Genomic DNA, 22,817 nt, shown 5'->3' on the forward strand with positions numbered 1-22,817 from the left:
CTTAGTTGTGACACGCAGGATCTTCTTTGCAGCATGCAGGATCTTTTAGTTGTGGCATGCATGCAGGACTCTAGTTCCCCGACGAGGGGTCGAACCCGGGTCCCCTGCATTGGGAGCACAGAGTCTTACCCACTGGACCACCAGGGAAGTCCCTTGTCTGGGTACCTTTTGAGTTCAGCTTTTTGGAGTCAAAATAAGTTGTGTGGGGCTTCCCTGGTGGCACAGTGGCTAAGAATCCACCTGCCACTGCAAGGGACATGGGTTCAAGCCCTGGTCCAGGAAGATCCAACATGCCGCGGAGCAACTAAGCCCATGCGCCACAACTGCTGAGCCTGCATTCTAGAGCCCGCGAGCCACAACTACTGAGCCCACGCGCCTAGAGCCCGTGCTCCGCAACAAGAGAAGCCACCGCAATGAGAAGCCTGTGCACCGCAACGAAGAGTAGCCCCTGCTCGCCACAACTAGAGAAAGCCTGTGCACAGCAGCAACAAAGACCCAACGCAGCCAAAAATAAAAATAAAATAAATTTATTAAAAAAAAAAGACAAACATGATTGGCACAAATGTGTTTATCCCAGCTTAGCTTATAGCTACAACAATCAAAAGTTGCGTGAAATTCAAATGGTCAACAATAGGGCAATGCTTTAATAAGTTACAGTTTATCCATATAATGGAGTATAATGACAGTAACCCCTGCTCCCAGCAGCTAGAGAAAGCCCGCACGCAGCAACGAAGACCCAACGCAGCCAAAAGTAAAAAAAAAAAGTTGTGTGGGGGTTTTTCTGTTTACTTTTCTAGGGTTTTTTATTATCCACCTTTTTCTCATGGTAAGGATATTCTCTTGTGGCTTTCCTCATCCTAAGCAGAGTGAATTTCTTCCTCCTTCTGCTTTATTTTAATTAATATCTTAGTGATTAAGTGCCACTTTTGGTTAAAGTAGATGCTTTTCCTCTTTTCATACAATTCAAAAAGACATATACATACATATGTATCTGTCTACTAAAAGAGACAATTGGCTCTACTAACTAGTTGTCATAAATAAATTCCAAAACCTGTTATTGTTTAGTATCTAATCTTGGACTTTTGACCAAGGTATCAGTGAATATTGTATCAGTAAATTACCACATTTAGTTACCTTGGTATACATTTTGCTAGAAGTTTGTCTTTGGAGTATATGCCAGCAAATTATGTCACTCACTGTGAGGTGTTCTTTGGGTACATTCCTGACAGCCCCCCACTCACCCACCCAGTCAGGGCTGGGCAACTGGTGACACCTTCCTTAAAATTTAATCCATGTTAAAAATTGTGATCATGATAAATGAAGTACAACTTTGGAGGCTAGTAGTTGGTGTTGGGAGGGTGAGGTGGGGGTTTAAAATGATTTTTCTAGGGGACTCTTTCGTCTAGTGTGTGGCTATCCCCTTGAGTCATTTTTGACAAAAAATTAAATGACTTTCCATGTCAACTCCAGTCCATGTTTAGGACTATGCAGTTTTTATAAGAGTGTCAACTCAAATGTCTCCTGGTTACCTTCTCAGTCCAGTGGCTCTGCATCCAAGTGAGAGCTTAGAAAAGTAACATTCCAGCTACTTGACTGGAAGGACAAAGTCAAGAATATTATCAACCGATATTTATAAAAACGATGTTCAGGGAAAATTGTTTAAGGAAGTTCATAATTTTTCTAGGAAATCTTAAACTCTCAACCTCCAATCAAGAGGAAGCAGGTATCTGTACTGTATCATGACAGTTCTTATCTTATCTTAGTGAAAGCGTTGCTTTCACTAAGTTTTGGGATATGCTTTGGCACCAGAGTCAGCTTTGGAGAATCAATGTGAGAAACAGTCCATCTTGTTTGGTCTATTTATTCTTGGTATATCGCCCATTATATCACATAGTATACTTATTTTCAATGACTTCTAGCTTCCCAGCGTTAGGCCAAACTTCACAAGACTATCCTCACTTCAAACATCAGCCACAAGTTGGGGGATCCCCAGCCGCCTTCGCTTCTGACCAGCTGGCTACAAATTCAAGGGGTTCCCACTAACCCCTCAGGTTCACTAATTTGCTGTAATGACTCACAAAATTCAGGAAAGCACTACATTTATGATTACAGTTTAATTGTAGAAATAGGTCCAAATCAGAACCAGCCAGAGAGATACATAGGGTGAGGTCTGGGAGAGCCCCAAACACAAAGCTTCCATTGTTCCCAGGGATGTATTGCCCTTCTGGCACATCAGTGTGTGTCATACACACAGTATTGGCAACCAGGAAAGCTTACCTGAGCTTTGGTGTCCAGAGTTTTTACTGAAACTTCATTAAGCTTGACTGATTGACTAATTGACCACATTGTTAAACTCAAACTCAAGTTCCCCTCCCCTTCCTGAAGTCAGACTGATATCCTGTGGCTCAAAGCCCTAACCCACTAATCATATGGTTGGTCTTTGTGGCATGGCAGTCCCCATTCTGAGTTATCTCATTAGCATAAACTATCAGGTGGAGTCAAAGGGCCCACCAGGAATAACAGAGCCACTCCAGCCACTCAAGAAATTCCAAGGCTTTAGAGGTTATCTCCTAGGAACAGGGGGAAAAGCCAGCCAAATTCTTTGTTACACAAACTCCTGTCCATCTGCTTCCCTCATCTAAGAAAACTGATAGCCAAATTTGAGGCCCACCTATAAGTTTGAATATGTAGGTTTGGGTGTGTATATAAGTGTACATGTATATTTCTTCTTTTTATTTTTTTATCTTCAATTTATGTGCCCATCCCACCCGAATTTTTCTCTCTTCCTTTACTCATTTTTATGCTATATTGTTTTGTAATCACCTGAAATACTTAAATGAAATCATTCCAAATACCTCAGAGATAATACATGGTTCTAGAAATAGAAAGCAGGAGGAATAAGGAGTTCTACTGCCCTTCTGTGGAGCCTTTGGTCCACTGCTCTACCTTTATTAGGGAGATTTGTTGTGTTCTTTATTGGAGGAGGGCAACTGGGCTCCTGGACTGAGAATTCCTGGCAAGTTCTGCCATGCTGCTGCCTTTGAGCTAGGTTGGGAGGGAACCTTCGGAGTGTGCGATTTTCTCTCATAGTCACTCATACAGCCATTTAGCCAGGAAACTATTGTGAATCTAATATGTCAGTATCAATAAAATGTTTTTGATATCTGTAATTAATAACATCAGCCTTAGTTTTACTTCCTTATGTTAATGCAAGCTGTTTCCATTGGATTTGTCATTTAAGCATCAGTTTTTTCTTTCCTGTGTACAAATACTTACCTAAATTGACATTCTCTAAATTGCTTTTTCCCAAATTGGATGATTTTTATAATTTCCAACCTAACTCACAAATTTCATTTTCTACCTATATGTCAGTCCCCTGTGACTACGTTGCATGCCATCTGCTGTGTCTGCTGTTTCATTAATGTTTCCTCTGCTTTGGCTTATGAATAAAGATAAGAGACTATGTACTGACCCCTTTGCTACCATTCTTGACGCTTTAAACCAATTACATAAACATACAGCTTGTTATTATGACTCTTTGCCTAATACATCAGCTGTATTCTTACAGCTATGGTTTTTATCCAAGCCTATTTGTTATCTGATTTCATCAGCTGCTTTGGGAAGTTCCAACGTATAACATCTGTGACGTTCTCTTCATCCCTCTATTCTATAAATCCATGAATAAAATCTAGTATATCTACCCAGCATGGCATTTTTTAGAAAAATAAAAGCACAAAAATGGTGGCTTGGATTTGCACATCTTTGTGATGCTTTCTATGGATTGTCTCCTAATATTTTTCTGTTCATAAGTGACTTCAAACATATGCTATGATTAATCCTATCAGATACCAAGCTTAACAAAGGAAGAAAGGAAGGAAGGGCAGGAGGAAAGAAAAAAAAATTTGTTCTTGATTGCCCAAGTGTCTTCCACCCAGTTTCTTCCTCACTAATGCTTGATCAGCAGCAATCAACATGTGTGCTACAGAAGAAGGAGATACAGAATCATTAAAGCTGAGTGTTGTTTTGTCACATCATACCAAGTTAGCAGCAGTGGGAATAAGGGTGGAGGGACATAGTGGTGATGTGGCTCTCTTTTACCTAGATTCCTCCTGACTGTTCAAGGGGTCTGAGGAAGTAGAGACCATAGGAAACAGAGCACGTCCATTCAACAGTTATTGCTTACTCCTGTCGGTGAGGCACGGTAGGGACTACAAAGATGAACCAAGCAGTTCTGCCCCTTAGCAAGCTTTTTATCTGGTGGGGTACATTACATAAAAGTAGTAAAATTGACAAGGTTTTCCTAGCAGTCATCCATATACTTTAGAAGACCATTATTGAGTTGGGAAAATTTTCCCTTTGCCAGACATCAGAGCCTAAGTCCCAGTCTGGTTAGTTATTTTGTGGTTTATGATTTAGAGAGTGGGGAAATCGGATGGATGAAAAAAAAATTTTTTTTAAGAGGAAGGGGAGGGGGACAAAGATGTGGCGGCAGGGCACCCAACAACCAAATGAAATGTGTGAACTGAGGATGGTCTTGGTGGGAGTTGGGGAAGAGAAGAACATTAAAAGACATTCTTGGGACAGTTGAAGAAATTTAAATATTGCCTGGATGTTGCATACTATTTTGGAATTATTATTGATTTTCTTAGGTATAATGATAGTGGCACCATGGTTGTATATAGGAGAAAGTCCTTATTAGAAGAGGGATGCTGAAGTATTTGAGTGAAGTGTCATGAGGTCTGCAGCTCACTTTCTTACTTTCAAATGATTCAGCAAAACAAAAGATGTTTAGTGCTCAATATATATGTGTGTATAGTGTGTGTGTGTGTGTCTGTGTTTGTGTGAAGAGAGAGAGGGAAGCTGTGGTGAAATGTGAACAATTATGGAATATATATATTGAGTATAAGAATGTTCATTGTACTAGTCTTTTTATAATAAAAAATGGTAAGAAAATAAGAGACACTGACAGAGTTACGTGACTTGAATAGCTTCCAGGTTTACTAACTCATTTGGCATATCATGACATAACTGTCAGCAAAGCCAATTTCAACAAATAAATGAGAACTATCTTCTTAATTTACTGAATTGATTACAACAGGATGATGAAAGCTCTTATAGGATATAATAGTTACAGAAATAAAATGATTTCTTTTTCATCTTCACATGATTTATTTTATGTATAAGTAAAATTTGATTAAAAGTATATCTATATATTTCGTGTTCCTATATTAAGAAATAAGAAATAATTTACTATTTATTTTATAATGTACAGACATTTCACAGAGTAGGCTTTATTAGAGTAGATAAGAGGGAGAGCATGTTGCCATTATTTTATTTCTTAATATGTTTAAAGAATAAAACAAAAACAATAATGTTCTACTTCAATATACTTAGTTTCCTTAATTGTTGGATTTAATAATTATCATTCTAGTTCATTTCCTTATCTTGACTTGCATTTCCTGTTTCTCTCAAAAAGTCATCTTAGTGAGAAACATGAATTGATAGTTATGCTTTTAAGGTATATACTTATTAAAAGTATATATACTATATTAAAATGAAAGCGATTAAGTGAAAAAAAGTAAAAACTTGTTCTCCAAATTCCTATCCCATAGCAATATAAAATTCTCTATGTAACTCTTTATATTTCTAAAAATTATCAGTTGTGAGTTTAAAAAAAAAACAGCTACTTTAGAACTTTTAAATTAATAACCAATAATAAATTCCATTTTTTAGGATAGTTTACATATACAGTAGGGTATTGTCTTTGTTTAAATAAATATCAACTTACTATTGCTGTGGAAAGCTCTCCATTTTATAGTCTATATGAAGTGCCAGTCCTATATGAGTAAGAGATAATCAAGTGTTTTATAAACTCCTCTCCTTTGAGAATTTCATTTTGATTTTCAGGAGAGCATTCAGATTTGTAGTGTGTATGTTGTTGCACTGGGGGTGTAAATTTAGTTATCATGTATTTTTAAGACTCTACTGTAATAAATTATGTACATGTGACATAAAGAAGCTCATGTTCTCTTAGTGGAGATGGTTGGGACATAGTTTTCTTGAAGACCAAGCAATATAGATGTCTATGGAACACTACATACTGTGGTGGCAAAAGAAGATATTTCTAGCACAGAAGTGGTCAGGGTCAATCCACGTTATGATTTGTAGAATGTTTCAGAAGCAATTTAGAGATCACCAGAACCTAAGTCCTAGAGAAGTGGCATGCTCAAGACCACATTTAGAGCTAGTCAGTCACTAAAACAGGACAAGAATACACATCTCCTGAGTCCCCATCAGTTGTTGTTCCCACTCACCACAGAGATGTAGTGTTTGAACTGAGCTCTGAAGGATTAGGGAAGAGAACTCCAGTTGGCAAAGATGGATGAAAAAAAGAGAGAACAGTTACTCCAGACCATTGAGTGGCCTGAGGAATCACAATAAGTAATTGAGAACTGCTATTGAGAAGAGTAATACACAGATTATAGCAGATGTTCTTGTTTTTCCCTGTAACAGAGTTTATATGGGGAAGCAATGCAAGAGAAGGCTTTTAAAAACCTAGAGTAGAATCAGGTACAAAGCAATGTGAATGCCATTCTAAAGATTGTGGATTTTATTCAGTAGAAAACAGGGAGCTATTTCATGTTACTTTAAGTACCAGTTCTAATTGTTTCACTTTCAGATAAAGTCATTACATATTTATATACTAGGTTTTTTTTTTAAGGTCCATTTACAATCAGATTTTGACTTCCATCTCTCTGGACATGCTTCGGATAAACATACTTTTTAAATGTGTGTGTACAGGGAAAGTCTTTCCTATAAATCTGTCCATCTGGTATCTGGTAACCTCAGTAGATCCAAATAGCACAGAAGACAGAAATCAGAGAAAAAGCATCCCTATGAGGTAAAAATAACTTCCACAAAGCCCATCCAAATACTGGGAGCTACTCTTTCTCAGATACCGAACAAATTTGACTTAATTTTATCCATAGAATTTGATTATCTATTTTTCTTTAGCTGGATTTTAGGAATTCCTATAATCTTGTTCTAGTTTAAGGAGAAAAGCAGGAGGTCTATGCAGAGGATAGCAAATGAAAAGGAGGTGTAGATGGCAGAGCCAATTGGTGGGTACAGAAGTAGACTCACTGACAGCGATGACCATAAAAGAGTGAGAAGGAAGGCCAACCAGAAGAGCACAACAGTTTAGAGTCATTTGTAGGGACAAAGAGATCCTGAAAGTAAATTGATACGTTACAGTACGATATAGTAGTAATTGTTCATTGCAAGGACCCTACATCATACAGAAAAGGTTAAATCATATCTCAAGTTTTGAAAGTAGGGGAAACATGAGAGGTGTCTTGGAAACCACTTTGTGTAAAACTATTAACCCTTTAAATACCAAATTAAAATTTCTACGATCAAGAAAATCTACTTAGCCAGTATACCTCTTTTTATAATTGTCAGAAATAAGGTATGATCGCATTTGTATATATTATATCTCCTGTTATTTTACCGTGTTCTAAAGCCTCAAATGCTGAGAAGTAATCCATCTAAGATTGAACTAAATGAAGTTTTTGTGTGGATATAAGAAAGATTTTTATGTTGCCCTACCTTTCCAGATATCTATCCCCTGGATTCTGAACTTGTTTGTTCACTAAATAGAAAGGTTATTGTTATATGCTATGTGTCTAGATATGCTACAGTGGGTACGTTCTGAGAAAAAAAAAGCAAACGTGGTATCCAGATATGGCACCAAGTAGCTTTGTAGCTTTAAACAGGTCACCCTAACATCTCTTTATAGGGAGTTAGTCCGTAGTTTCATGAGATCCCTTTCAGTTCTCAAATTCTAAAATGCCAGTACTGAGCAGCATTGGTCAGAAGGAAATCTTACTGGAGAGGTTAGATGTGGTTAGTAGAAATAGAATATGTTAATGGAGAGACAGGAAAATAGCCAAGAAGGAATAGGTAGAGTATTCATGTTATTGCAACCACAAGAGTCAAATATGGCAAGAATACAAGTTGGAGCTGAACAGTTGCAGCAGAGAACCCAACCAAAGCTGAACTACCTGGTGGCCATGTCCATTTTTCCCAATTATAGAACTCTTTCTTACATTGATGTTATTAAAATGAGAAAAGTCTTATGCAAACGAAATAAACAGAAAGCAGAGGTGAAACAACAAATGGTTTAATTAGCTCCCCTTGGTGGAAGGTCTGGGAAAGAGTTTAAAAAGAGTTTGTGCAGTGAACAAAAGGCAGATCTTGAAAGAATGAACTTAGATAAAAATGAAAGGAGTTGTATGGAACCTGCCAGATTAGGGACGACACAGGTACTCTAAAGCCCTTGTCTCTCTTACTGTGGTTGTAGGTAGTGCAGATAAGCTAGCAGAGGATTCACAGTGCCACCTCATCACCATGTGAGACAAGCTCCAGAATGTGAACAAAAGAACAGCATGGTTTTAGTTACTTGCCATTAAAAAGTGGCTTCTTGGGGACTTTCCTGGTGGCGCAGTGGTTAGAAATCCGCCTGCCAATGCAGAGGACACAGGTTCGAGCCCTGGTCCGGGAAGATCCCACATGCCACGGAGCAACTAAGCCCATGAGCCACAACTATTGAACCTGCACTCTATGAGCCCACGTGCCACAACTACTGAAGCCTTCGCGCCTAGAGCCCGTGCTCCGTAACAAGAGAAGCCACCGCAATGAGAAGCCCGCGCACCACAACGAAGAGTAGCCCCCACTCGCCGCAACTAGAGAAAGCCCGCACGTAGCCAAAAATAAATAAATTAATTAAAAAAAAAAAGTGGCTTCTTGCTTTAGTGCCCTGTCTACTCCATGCTCCTTCTAATTCACCAAAATGTAAGTTAGGCTCTCCTAAGAAGAATCAGTTTATACACAACTTCAGGTGTCTACACTCAGGTTGTGCAATTCAGAGTCAACTGATAAAACTTAAATTTGGCCAAAGAAAAGTGTAGATGGCTTAGTATCACTCTGGTTTAGACTCACAAATCTGTTATATTTGCGCTGAGTCAAAACCAAGGAAATATTAAGTTGAATAAGATTTTTCTTTAGCCAACTTTGGGTTATATCATCACCAGCCTGAGAAATATGAGATGATGGTTTTTAATAAGCATTAACAGTTCTTGTAGGCTGAAAACAGGAGCAGGCAGAGACAGTATTGCTCAGCCTTACTGTGGGATATTTATAGTGATCTTTATCAAGAGCTTTATCTATTGGGTTTTTGTTTTTGCTGCTACCAAAGTTGTAGATATAGGGCTCTGAAATGTGTTTTCTCTTTTTTAGTCGAACTATACATGTTTGTAAAAGTTCGGTTTTCCTTTCATTTGACTTTTACTGTCACTTTGAGTTTTTATGTAAGATTCACTTAAACTTAAAAAGCAATAATTAAAATTGTCTGATACATCAACCTTACTCCCTTTATTTCTTTTGCTTTTATCTATCCACTTGCTGCCAGCATAAAGCCCTAAACTTCATGAAGTAAACAGTGTTCTTTTATATTTGCTGTGTGCCTAAAGTGTTAAGCAAGGTCTCTCCATTCTGTATGTCAGAGCTCCAACATATTCCAGTGCTGTAATTTCCAGAATCCCCATTAAGCTTCACAGCCTCTGGAAACTCCTCTGTAAAGTCTCACAGAGTCCTGCCCTATACATGTACAGCTCAGTATTTGGACAAAGGTTAAAAGAACCCCAGTCCAGGTTTCTTGAGCTCCTCCTCTGCAGCTCTCTTCTTTCTAGTACCTTGTCCCACAAATTCCTCTTGCTTTTGTATCCTGAATGCCAGTCTTTTTTTTCTTCTCCACCAAGTGAGGTAGATACATAACCTTCATTTGGGTTTAACTTCCCTATGTTGCAATTTGGAAAACACTACCCAACAGAAAACTGGCAATGTTTTATTTTTTTTACTCATTGATCACAGCCATATGCTATTATCCATTTTCTTTTTTTTTGGCGGGGGGGCTGTGTTGGGTCTTCGTTGCTACGCGTGGGCTTTCTCTAGTTGTGGTGAGCGGGGTCTACTCTTCATTGTGGTGTGCGGGCTTCTCACTGTGGTGGCTTCTCTTGTTGCGGAGCACGGACTCTAGGCACACAGGCTTCAGTAGTTGTGGCACATAGGCTCAGTAGTTGTCACTCGCAGGCTCTAGAGCGCAGGCTCAGTAGTTGTGGCACACGGGCTTAGCTGCTCCACGGCATGTGGGATCTTCCTGGACCAGGGCTCGAACCTTTGTCCCCTGCACTGACAGGCGGATTCTTAACCACTGAGCCACCAGCGAAGTCCCTATTATAGATTTTCTGAAAAAAGATAAGATATATGAAGCAATTTGTTTTACAATAGTTTACAAGGGGAGGAGAAGTGTGATATCCATTATTTCATCATGGCTGAAACCAGAAGTTGATTGAATTGATTTTTATCCTGGCAGCTTCTTAATTTTTTTCTTCAGTGGATTAATATTTCTAAATGTTTGGTGATACATTTCCAGAAATGCCACATGGAATTTATTAAGCTTCTAGATACAAGCTCATTTTTTATGCTGTCCTACAAATATTTACAGAATCAGCAATAAACTTTATGAAGTTCATATTTTGAGCTTCATGTTATAAGAATAGCTGGAGAGTCGTATGCAGGTGTAAAATAAGAACAGCATAAAGACTTTCTTTTAATTTCAAAGAGTTTTCATATCCGTTCAGAAGATAAAAGCAAGCAAAAGAGATGATGGTAAAGCAAGTTACCAGTTATTGGGGAATTGACATCAGGTGAGCTCATTAGTTACCAAGGAAACCAGTAGAGGGGCACACCCCTCAGCGCCCCTTTGATGAGAACAGTCACTAGCTGGGGCCTGGGGCAAGTACACAGGAAGGTCAGTCATGTGCGTAGGGTATAGGTGAAGCAGGCACTGGTTGGGCAGGGGATGTACAGAGAGCAAGAGAACAGCCATCTTGAGTGGCCTGACCATACACGTGCACAATTTGAATTCTTTACATAAATTTCTGATCTAATCCTATAAACAATGCTATGAGGTAATATTTTCATTTTCATCTTAAAATTGAGAAAACTGAGTATTAAAGACGTTAAATAAAATATTGAGTACAAGTGAGAGCCAGATTCAAATCTAGTTCTGTTTGGTGTTTCAGAGTCTGAGCTCTTAACTATTGTATTGTAGTCCAGAAATGACTACATGGCAGAAATGGGAATCAAGTTGGACCTTAAAGAACAGTTAATATTTGTAAGAGTGAAAAAGCAAAGAGAAATAAAATTACCTCATGGAAAAACAATGTGTAGAACCACCCTGATTAGAATAGGGTGTTACCAATGTATATTTTAAATTATTTGAGTTGGAGAGTAACAGGATAATTGTACATGAAAATAATTTTAAGTTTTTCTAGCAACAAAAGAGAGGATGGATATTATAGAAAAAAGGGATTGAAATAAGGCAGACCCTCTAAGAGACTTACTTATAGTAATCTCATAATGACTGATTAAAGACTGGATTCAGGATGATGGCATTGGGAATGGTCGAGAGAAGTAATATGAAAGACAGTCCAAGTGAAAAATTGATCAGAACTTGATTACAACCTAAACTGAGAATTACAGAAAGGAGCACATTTTTGCTCTTGGAAGAGAGTGAGGTTGGGAGATGATTAATAAAGACAGGAGGAAGGACAGAGTAGTGAAGGATGGTGAGACCCTATTGACTTTAAGTTTCCTACATAGCTATCCTAATGGTATGTTGTCTGGCATTTCACAGTATAGACTTGGAGTTTAGGTACAAGGACAGGAATGGAGAAATTCAAAATATCATCAGTGTTCACATACTTCCTTTATGCTTCTACCCCAATTTCCTCCCATCCAGACTATGACATTTTTCATTAGCTAACTATGGATTTATTAAAGATAATATCATATATCTGTATTTCTACTTTACAGAAAGAAATTCTGGAACAACAGCAACAAGAACGAAATGATAACAATTTTCAAGGCAGTTGTATGTTTTGCAATGAGGAATTCCTCGGAAACAGGTAGCAATTATGTATGTCTTTAAATTTTACTGTTTTTCATCTGAAAACTTACCAGAACATCCACAACAGCTATATAGAATAAGTTCTATGGATTGGCTCAGAACCCTTTCATATATCCACAGTAATTTTTTTTTAATCCACCAGACATCAAAGATGGAATGTAGTTGCTCTAAGCAGAGTAGGGGGATAAATTTTTTAAATGCCAGAAATAGAATTGTGTTTAATGTTGTAGGGCTTTTAAAATTGTCCAACAGGCAAGACCACTGTTGCAGCAAACTACAACAGACGTGCCCTTCTGTATTAACCTGTTAACTCTAAACCTTTGGCTGGGACTTCCCTGGCAGTCCAGTGGTTAAGGCTCTGTGCTTCTACTGCAGGGGCCACAGGTTTGATCCCTGGCTGGGGATCTAAGATCCCAAATGCTGAGCCGAGTGGACAAAAAAAAAAAATCCTTTAGCAGTTTTTGGTGTTTCACTTTTGAACATTAAAAATGATAAAGATCTAAGACTGAAAAAAATGGGGAATTGGTAATTCTGTCACCAACCCCAGCTGGCCCAAAACCAACTGGTGTACTGTAATTCAGTTCTAATGCTAACCACCCAGAGTTAGCATCAGACTCTACAGGTTTAAGGGCATCATCCCCAACAAGCCTGCCCACACTTTAGACACCAGCCACAAGTTCAGGGGTTCCCCAGAACACCTGCACTTTTGACCAACTGGATACAAATTCATGGCTTCCCACCAATAATTTGCATAGGTTCATTAATTCACTAGAATGGCTCACAAAACTCAGGAAAGTGTTTATCGTAAAGGATACAGATCAGGAACAGTTAAATGAAGAGACACATAAAGCAGGGTCTGGATGGGTCTTGAACACAGAGCTTCTATGCCTTCTCCTCAAAGAATCAGGATATATCATCCTCCTGGCACATCAGTGTATTTACCAACCAAGAATCTTCACTGAGTTTTGGTATCCAGAATTTTTACATGCTTCATTATGTAAGCATGATTGATTTAATTATTGAACTTAATCTCCTGCCCCTCTCTCCTTTCTGGAGGTCAGGGTGGCTCTAAGTCCCAACCCTTTGATCACATTGTAGTCTTTCTGGTAACCAATCCCCATCCTGAAGCTTTCTAGAGGCCTACCACAAGTCACTTTATTAGCAAAGGTAATCTTATCATAGAGAAATTCCAAGGATTTTTGAAGCTCAGTGCCTGGAACCAGGGACAAAGGCCAGACAAATTTCTTTTTATACAACAGTAATATTTACAAATGTACATTCACTTAAATATAAGTCATGAAGTTGTAACCTCTAGGAAATGGGAATGGTTTCAGTGACAGCATACAATGGACAATCAGAAAAATATCATTCTTCCACCCACTTGAAAGAAAGCAGTCTTCAGTTTCTAAAAAAAAAAAGAAAAGCCTAGCACAAACTGACATCGTTGTCTGAAAAACATTGAAGAGGAGAGGGTAGCTATTTGTTTGAATTTAGAAAAGGGTTTGGATGAAGCATCAATGTTGAAAACACCGGTGATGAAGATTTGATTCTCATATAGATCAGTTAGCATAGAGAAAAATCTGTGCCAAGGTCACTAATTATGCTTCTAACCCTGTCAGTTTCAAAGGGCTTTATGGGGATGGCAGTGAGGACCACCTCACTATCAAAAAATTTACCAAGCATTGCTACTTCTTTTTAGCATGTTATTTCTGATTTTATGTTAAAACTATTACTAACCTAGTGAGGAGACGTGTGATTATTATTAGGAATCTCTAGTATTAAAAAGCTATAAATATTTTTGTTTTCTACAGCTTAAGTTTTTAGGATAAATGTAGGTACTGATGTGATTTGAAATATATGTCCATATGATATGAAATTCTGATAATACTGGTATTTCAATTTACTGAATCTTGGTGCTCCTGTAATTCCTAATATAATCCTCCTGTTCTTTTCTACCTATATCTATATTCTCTGTTGAGTGGGGTGACATGGGAGTTAAGTGAACTCCTCAGTAGTTTTGATTGACTATGTCATTGTTCTCTAATAAATGAAATTTTTAAGAAATTAACCAATGACAAAGATAAGCAGCATCTCATTTTTATAAAATGTCCCCTTCCCTTCTGCAGTTCTTGTTTATGAAAAGGTCAGTTTATAATAAAACATTAAAGATATAGCCTGATTCCAGCTATGTACTTTATTAGCAATGTTTTGGGATTATATCTGTGTCCTTCCAGCCTAGGGACATAAAAAGAATAGAAAGACAAAGGACATGGGTTAATGATAAGGGTAGAAGAATAAGTACTTTCTTGCTATCCTACATCTATTTCCCCTCTCCTATACACTTTTGACTCTGGAATGTATGAAGCTGTTTCTTTCAACCTTAATCTAAAATGTGTCTCCTGTAAACAGCATATAGTTGGATCATGTTTTTTAATCCATTCTGCTAATCTCTGCTTTTTGGTTGGAGTGTCTAATGTAATTACTGATGAGATGGGATTTACTTAGACCATTTTGCTGTTTGTTTTCTTTATGTTTTAAGTTTTTTTTTTTTATTTCTCCCCTCCATTACTGCCTTCTTTTTTGTTAAATAGATATTTTCTAGTGCACCATTTTTATTCCCTTGTTTCTTTTACTATATTTTTTGAGTTATTTTCTTAGTGGCCCATTCACTATCCACTACAATTCACTGGAGATTACAATTAACATTTTATTTATTTTTATTTTTTTATAAATTTATTTATTTTTGGCTGCACTGGGCCTTCGTTGCTGCTCATGGGCTTTCTCTAGTTGCGGCGAGCGGGGGCTACTCTTCACTGTGGTGCGCACGCCTCTTATTGCGGTGGCCTCTCTTGTTGCGGAGCACAGGCTCTAGGCGTGCAGGCCTCAGTAGCTGTGGCACAAGGGCTCAGTAGTTATGGCTCGCAAGCTCTAGAGCGCAGGCTCAGCAGTTGTGGCGCACGGGCCTAGCTGCTCCACGGCATGTGGGATTCTCCCGGACCACGGCCCAAACCCACGTCCCCTGCATTGGCAGGCGGACTCCCAACCACTGTGCCACCAGGGAAGCCCCTAACATTTTAACTTAAAACAATTGAGTTCAGATTAATACCAATGTAATTTCAACAGTATACAAAAACTATGCTCCAACGTAGCTAGCTCCTTCCTCACTCCTTTGTGCTATTGTCATACAAACTACATCTTTATACATTATAAGCTCATTAACATGTCTTTAAAATTGTTACTTCATGCAGTTATTTTTACATCAGATATGGGAAGAAAAGATTTGCAAACAATAATTCATTTAATACTGCCTTTTATATTTGACTGTGTAATTACTTTTACTGGAGATTTTTACTTCTTTATGTATATTTGAGTTACTATCTAGCATCCTTTCATTTTAGCCCAAAGGACTTCTTTTAGTTTCTTGTTGGGCAGGTCTGTTAGCAGTGAATTTTCTCAGGTTTTGTTATCTGGGACCTGTCTTGATTTCATCTTCATTTTTTTTCTTGGTATGGGTCTCTCTGATTTATTTTACTTGAAGTTTATTGGGCTTCTTCTGTTTGGATTAATGCTTTCCATCAAATTTGGGAAGTTTTTGGCCATTATTTCTTCAAATATTCTCTCTTCCCCTATCTTTCTTTGCCTTTTGGGAATCCTATTATACAGATGTTGGTAGATGGGATGGTGTCTGAGGCTCAGTTTATTTTTCTTCGTTCTTTTTTCTTCTATTCCACAGACTAGAAAATCTAAATTGATCTTCAAGTTCATTGATTCTTTGTTCTGCCAGTTCAGTTTTTCTTTTGAGCCCTTCTAGTGAATTTTTCATTTCAGTTACTGTACATTTCATCTCCAGATTTGTATGTTTTTTTAAAATTTCTGTCTTTTTATTAGTATCCTCTTTTTTATAAGATATTATTCTCATACCTTTTTTTGATTCTTTAGACATGGTTTTCCTTAATTCTTTACACATATTCTTATTGTCTGATTTAAAGTCTTTGTCTGACAAGTCCAACATTTGGGCTTCCTCAGCGACAGTTTCTGTTGACTTTCTTTTCGTATGATAGTGTTTATATGCATACTTACTTTATAACATGTACTCTTTCATAGCCCAAATGTGTGTTTCAGTGTTTAACCTTTGCTTGTACTTCTAATTAGTGTTGTTATCATTATACAAACACTACTCATGATCTGATTTGTTCCTAGATAAGTTATAAATAATGCAGATTGCTCAAATTTCTTCCTAGATCTGTTCTTTTGAACCACATGGCCAGAGAACACACTTTCAACATTGGGTTGCCAGACAACATTGTAAACTGCAATGAATTTCTGTGTACATTACAGAAAAAGCTTGACAAGTAAGTACTTTTTTATGAAACACGACCTGAAGCTGTCTTAATCTTGGATTTTGTTGTGAATTTTTAAAAATTAACTTAATAGTCAGAAGTAACTCAAGAAATGGAATTTTCTCATTTCTCGTGTTGGAGGAGTTCACGTTTTGTATGACAATCCTTATTTTTTGTAGATCATATTACCTTTTAGTAGTTTTAAAATATAAATGTCATATATACCAAACAATGTATATGCCATTATAAGGTATGTTATTATATAGGGTATGAAAAATATACTTAACCAGCCTAAGAAAGAGAATGTTATTATTTCCTTTGAATCTCCCTGTGTGCCCTTCCTCATTAGTATCTCCCCCAGAAACCACTATTCTTCATTTCGGATTCATCATTTCTTTACTTTTCTCTATAATTTTTCTACACATTTAGTAAAGTAAATATATTGTCACATTGCTAGATGTTATTCAGTTTTATGTGAAACATAACATACTGATTGCATTCTTTTACCTTTTAGTATTTATTCACATTTATATATCATAACACGCCACTTTTCTCAAGGTCATATTCCGGCAACCTTGAGTATCTAGAGTTTAGCTTGTAGAAATAGGGAAGGAAATTCTCTACATCACCAAAATGGCTTTCAAAAATCTATCCACTTTTCTTTCTAGGAAAGGGCCCAAGATTTTACTCTCAAAACCTAGTTTTATTCATTTAATATAATACTAATGAATGTGGTATCTCAGACCACAACATTTGGAGCAATAACATTGAGAAAGAAATACCCATTATAAAAAGTTCTGAATTCAAATTCTGGTATCAACAGTACATTAAAACAAGTCTCTTCACTCTTTTATTGAATGACCCTTCATTTATAAAATAATACCAGGTGTGCTTTCTAGCAAGATTAGCAGTAATGATATCCCTAATCACCTTATTGCCCATAAATTGTTTACTATAAAAGAATATAGTTACTTCTGTGGCATAAGAAATAATTGAATGGGTGTTTAGTAAAGATGAAAAAGAATTCAGAATAGAAACAACTGATTTCAGTCATTTTGTTGTCGAACCCAAGTTCATGTGCCCAGCACACAGTGAGGCCAAACCAAAACATCAGAGTTTAGAGCAGAGAAAGGTTTATTGCAAGGGCCATACAAGGAAAACAGGTGGTTCATGCTCAAAAGACCAGAACTCCCTGATGGGTTTCAGGGAAGCATTTTTAAAGACAAGGTGAGGGAGGGGAGTCGCAGGTTCTTTGATCAGCTTGTGCACAGTTCTCTGATTGGTTGATGGTAAGGTAACAGGGCAGTGTTACAAGGGTTAACTTTATCAGTCCTCATGCTCCAGTAGGTCTGGGGCCTATGTGCTCATGGTCATCAGGTAGTTAATTTCTTCCTTTTGGTGGCGGTTTTAGCATCAACATGAGACACTATTATCTAGGTACTTCAGGAAGGAACTAAAGATTCAGTGACTGCCATATGGCTGATTTACTATTCAAATTCTTACAAGTTCTCTTGGCCCAACTGCTATTTTTGTCATTACACGTTCACATCCTTTTGATCATTAATTCTTAGGCTTTTGTGACTCAGGGGAGGCTTGTTTTCTACAAACAAGAGGTAGGCAGAGGACAGGGTGGGAGGAGTGTGTCCTGGGAAGACCCCATAGGGTCCTGCTCAGTTGCAATTTCAGTGTTTTCATGTATACTTATTCTGTGTTACTCCAGAAAGTAGAACTCTAATGACTGTTGGGTAATCCAGACAGTATCAACTGTCAAGCTTAGTATGAGAAAGACATTTTGTTAGTAATCTGTTCAAAACTGGTCATTACTGCCTCATTAGGTAATGAATTCCCAGTCAGTGGAAATATTCTAGCAGAAGGTACATGTGAATGATAAGATAGTAAAAATAGCACTTACTGTATGCTATGAATGTGCTAGGTATTTTATTTGTATATATATCAATAAATTAAACATGTATACGTATATTTATATTTTGTGTGAATTATTCTAATGATTATGAATTTATGTGCACATATATGTATACATTATCTTAAAAATTCTCTAAAATGAAGGTATTATCATCAGGTTAGAGAGCAGAAAATGAGTGGTAACAGAGGGGTCAAGTAACTTGACCAAGTCCCATAGCTGGAGCTAGGAATCAGACCCTGCAAATTAGGTCACAGGATATACTAAACCATGGACTAATTGTTATACTCAATGGAGGCAACCAATGCTAGTTATCATATATTTATTTGAAGAACATACATACATTTTCATTTTTAGAATAGGTAATTCGATTAGTAAAGCACCAAAATCACTTTTGGATAATTGCTATCTAAATCACAGTTTTAACTAAATAGCCAAGTTGGCCAAGTTAGCTGACTACAAAATAAACCACAACGTGCATCCTCTAAAGCCAAATGAATAAAATGAGAGGGATTCCAGAAGGATATCATATCCCATTTGAAGATTCTGTGAGACCTAAAATGAATAAATTATAAGACCCAATAATAATAGTAATAAAGGGCGATTGCAACAACTATTCGAGAGACTTATTTAATTTCAGCATTTGTGTCTTTCTTGTAGCTTGCAGTGCTTGTACTGTGAGAAGACCTTCAGGGACAAAAATACACTTAAAGATCACATGAGGAAAAAACAGCATCGTAGGATCAATCCTAAGAACAGAGAGTATGACCGATTTTATGTCATCAATTATTTGGTAAGGCTTTCATTTCTCTTCATAATTTACAATTTGATTGCATATCTACAAACATCAAAATGTAATTGAGGGATTCTTGCAAGCAATGATTATCTTTAAAATGGTTAGTTTACAAAGCGTAACTTGATTTGATTTGTCTTTCATTTGCCAGATGTTTATATAGTAAAAAGATCATGTCTCTACAACTCACAGTGATCTTGATAAAATAAATAAATAAATAAATAACCATAAATACCTGGATAGCCATGCATTGCCCCTCACTGATTGTCTATTACCATGAGTACAGGGACTTCTGTACTCTATTCAAAAAACGTTGTTGACTTCTGGATGTGCTAGATGCTAGGCTAGATAAATGTTTATGGACAGTCTCTTCACTGATTCCTTTTTCCCCCATTAAAATATCTTCCCCTTTCCCATCAAATAAATAAATAAATAATAAAAATTTGTCTTTTCCATTCTCTTGGGCCAGCTTATTTTTAATGGAAATTTTAGAGAAACCAAGTGATTTCACTCAGCAAGAGGACTTTCATTTTTGGACTAGTAGGATGGACTAATTGGGATACCATGTCAAAGATTTTAAATACTTTCAGAGCTCTCCTAGGCCAGAAACCTCAGTACCATTTGCTGGCCTCTGTAGATTACAGTCCCTTTTATTTAAGAAGAGGTATTCAGTTGGAGGCAAATGTCCAGCTCTACAGGGGCATTTGGAAATTTAAGAAGGGAGTTTTGATTGACACACTGGAGAGTGCCCCCAGTCTGCTGATTTTTTTAGGCATACATAACAAAGGAGGGAAACTGTTGCAGGAAGGGGGACCCCTTCCAGGGCCGAGAGTGGGCTCTTATCTAACACTCAGAAATGAATTGTCCAAGGAGACACATGTGCTGACAAAGCAAGAGACTTTAGTGGGAAGAGGCACCTGGGTGGAGAGCAGCAGAGGGAACCCAGGAGAAGTACTCTGCCACGTGGCTAACAGTCTCAGGTTTTATGGTGATGTGGTTAGTTTCCGGGTTGTCTCTACCAATCATTCTGACTCATGGTACTTGATGGTGGCATGCACATCTCTCAGCCAAGATGGATTCCAGCAAGAAGGATTCTGGGAGGTTGGTAGGACATATGGACTGGCATCTCCTCTCTCCTTTTGACCTTTCTCAAATTCTTCCAGTTGGTGGTAGCTTGTTAGTTCCACGTTCCTTACCAGGATCTCCTGTTGTACAATAACTCATGCAAGTGGTTATCGTGCCTATCCAGGGTGGACAGTTTCAGTCAGTGGTTCCCTAACAAAACTACTCATGAAAAGAGAGGGAGTTAAGTAATTCTCCAGTAGAATTGAAAGAAAGATGGGCCCTGAACCAAGATGGCACAGTAGAAGGATGTGCTCTCACTCCCTCTTGCGAGAACACCAGAATCACAACTAGCTGCTATACAATCATTGACAGGAAGACACTGGAACTCACCAAAAAAAATGCCCTACATCCAAAGACAAAGGAGAAGCCACAACGAGATGGTAGGAGGGGCGCAATCACAGTAAAATCAAATCCCATAACTGCTGGGTGGGTGACTCACAGACTGGAGAACACTTATACCACAGAAGTCCACCCACTGAAGTGAAGGTTCTGAGCCCCACGTCAGGCTTCCCAACTGGGGGTCTGGCAACAGGAGGAGGAATTCCTAGAGAATCAGACTTTGAAGGCTAGTGGGATTTGATTGCAGGACTTCGACAGGACTGGGGGAAACAGAGACTCCACTCTTGGAGGTCACACACAAAGTAGTGTGCGCATCAGGACCCAGGGGAAGGAGCAGTGACCCCAGGGGAGACTGAACCAGACCTACCTGCTAGTGTTGGAGGGTCTCCTGCAGAGGCGGGGGATGGCTGTGGCTCACCGTGGGGACAAGAATACTGGCAGCAGGAGTTCTGGGCGTGAGCCCTCCCAGAGTCTGCCATTAGCCCCACCAAAGAGCCTAGGTAGTCTCCAGTGTTGGGTTGCCTCAAGCCAAACAACCAACAGGGAGGGAACCCAGCCCCACCCATCAGCAGTCAAGCGGATTAAACTTTTACTGAGCTCTGCCCACCAGAGCAACAATCAACTCTACCCACCACCAGTCCCTCCCAAAAGGAAACTTGCACAAGCCTCTTTGATAGCCTCATCCGCCAGAGGGCAGACAGCAGAAGCAAGAAGAACTACAGTCCTGCAGCCTGCCTGTGGAACAAAAACCACATTCACGGAAAGATAAACAAGATGAAAAGGCAGAGGGCTATGTACCAGATGAAGGAACAAGATAAAACCCCAGAAAAACAATTAAATGAAGTGGAGATAGGCAACCTTCCAGAAAAAGAATTCAGAATAATCATAGTGAAGATGATCCAGGACCTCGGAAAAAGAATGGAGGCAAAGATCGAGAAGATGCAAGAATGTTTAACAAAGACCTAGAAGAATTAAAGAACAAACAAACAGAGATGAACAATACAATAACTGAAATGAAAACTACACTAGAAGGAATCAATAGCAGAATAACTGAGGCAGAAGAAAGGATAAGTGACCTGGAAGACAGACTGGAGGAATTCACTGCTGCGGAACAGAATACGGAAAAAAGAATGAAAAGAAATGAAGACAGCCTAAGAGACCTCTGGGACAACATTAAACGCAACAACATTCGCATTATAGGGGTCCCAGAAGGAGAAGAGAGAGAGAAAGGACCCGAGAAAATATTTAAAGAGATTATAGTCGAAAACTTCCCTAACATGGGAAAGGAAATAGCCACCCAAGTCCAGGAAGCGCAGCAAGTCCCATACAGAATAAACCCAAGGAGAAACACACCGAGACACATAGTAATCAAATTGGCAAAAATTAAAGACGAAGAAAAATTATTGAAAGCAGCAAGGGAAAAATGACAAATAACATACAAGGGAACTCCCATCAGGTTAACAAATGATTTCTCAGCAGAAACTCTACAAGCCAGAAGGGAGTGGCATGATATACTTAAAGTGATGAAAAGGAAGAACCTACAACCAAGATTACTCTACCCAGCAAGGATCTCATTCAGATTCGATGGAGAAATCAAAAGCTTTACAGACAAGCAAAAGCTAAGAGAATTCAGCACCACCAAACCAGCTCTACAACAAATGCTAAAGGAACTTCTCTAAGTGGGAAACACAAGAGAAGAAAAGGACCTACAAAAACAAACCCAAAACAATTAAGAAAATGGTCATAGGAACATACATATCGGTAATTGCCTTAAACGTGAATGGATTAAATGCTCCAACCAAAAGACAGAGGCTTGCTGAATGGATACAAAAACAAGACCCATCTATATGCTGTCTACAAGAGACCCGCTTCAGACCTCAGGACACATACAGACTGAAAGTGAGGGGAAAAAGATATTCCATGCAAATGGAAATCAGAAGAAAGCTGGAGTAGCAATACTCTTATCACATAAAATAGACTTTAAAATAAAGAATGTTACAAGAGACAAGGAAGGACACTACATAATGATCAGGGGATCAATCCAAGAAGAAGATACAACAATTATAAATATATATGCACCCAACATAGGAGCACCTCAATACATAAGACAATTGCTAACAGCTATAAAAGATGAAATCGACAGTAACACAATAATAGTGGGGGACTTTAACACCTCACTTACACCAATGGACAGATCATCCAAAATGAAAATAAATAAGGAAACAGAAGCTTTAAATGATATAATAGACCAGATAGATTTAATTGATA

The 22,817-nt window shown here is 38.2% G+C and overlaps 1 protein-coding gene across 4 annotated transcripts in view; it reads left to right on the forward strand.

Moving 5' to 3' along the window:
• The window catches only part of ZNF277 (zinc finger protein 277), a 113,180-nt gene that overhangs the window by 75,549 nt on the left and 14,814 nt on the right, over positions 1-22,817 (forward strand). For all 4 annotated transcript variants that reach the window (XM_061197941.1, XM_061197940.1, XM_061197942.1 and 1 more), the window contains 3 exons: positions 11,938-12,029; positions 16,273-16,383; positions 18,953-19,085. In XM_061197941.1, the coding sequence (XP_061053924.1) occupies positions 11,938-12,029; positions 16,273-16,383; positions 18,953-19,085 (336 nt within the window). The remainder of the gene's footprint in view (positions 1-11,937; positions 12,030-16,272; positions 16,384-18,952; positions 19,086-22,817) is intronic.

The sequence above is a fragment of the Eubalaena glacialis genome, chromosome 8 (assembly GCF_028564815.1).
Source record: "Eubalaena glacialis isolate mEubGla1 chromosome 8, mEubGla1.1.hap2.+ XY, whole genome shotgun sequence".
Lineage (NCBI taxonomy): Eukaryota > Metazoa > Chordata > Mammalia > Artiodactyla > Balaenidae > Eubalaena > Eubalaena glacialis.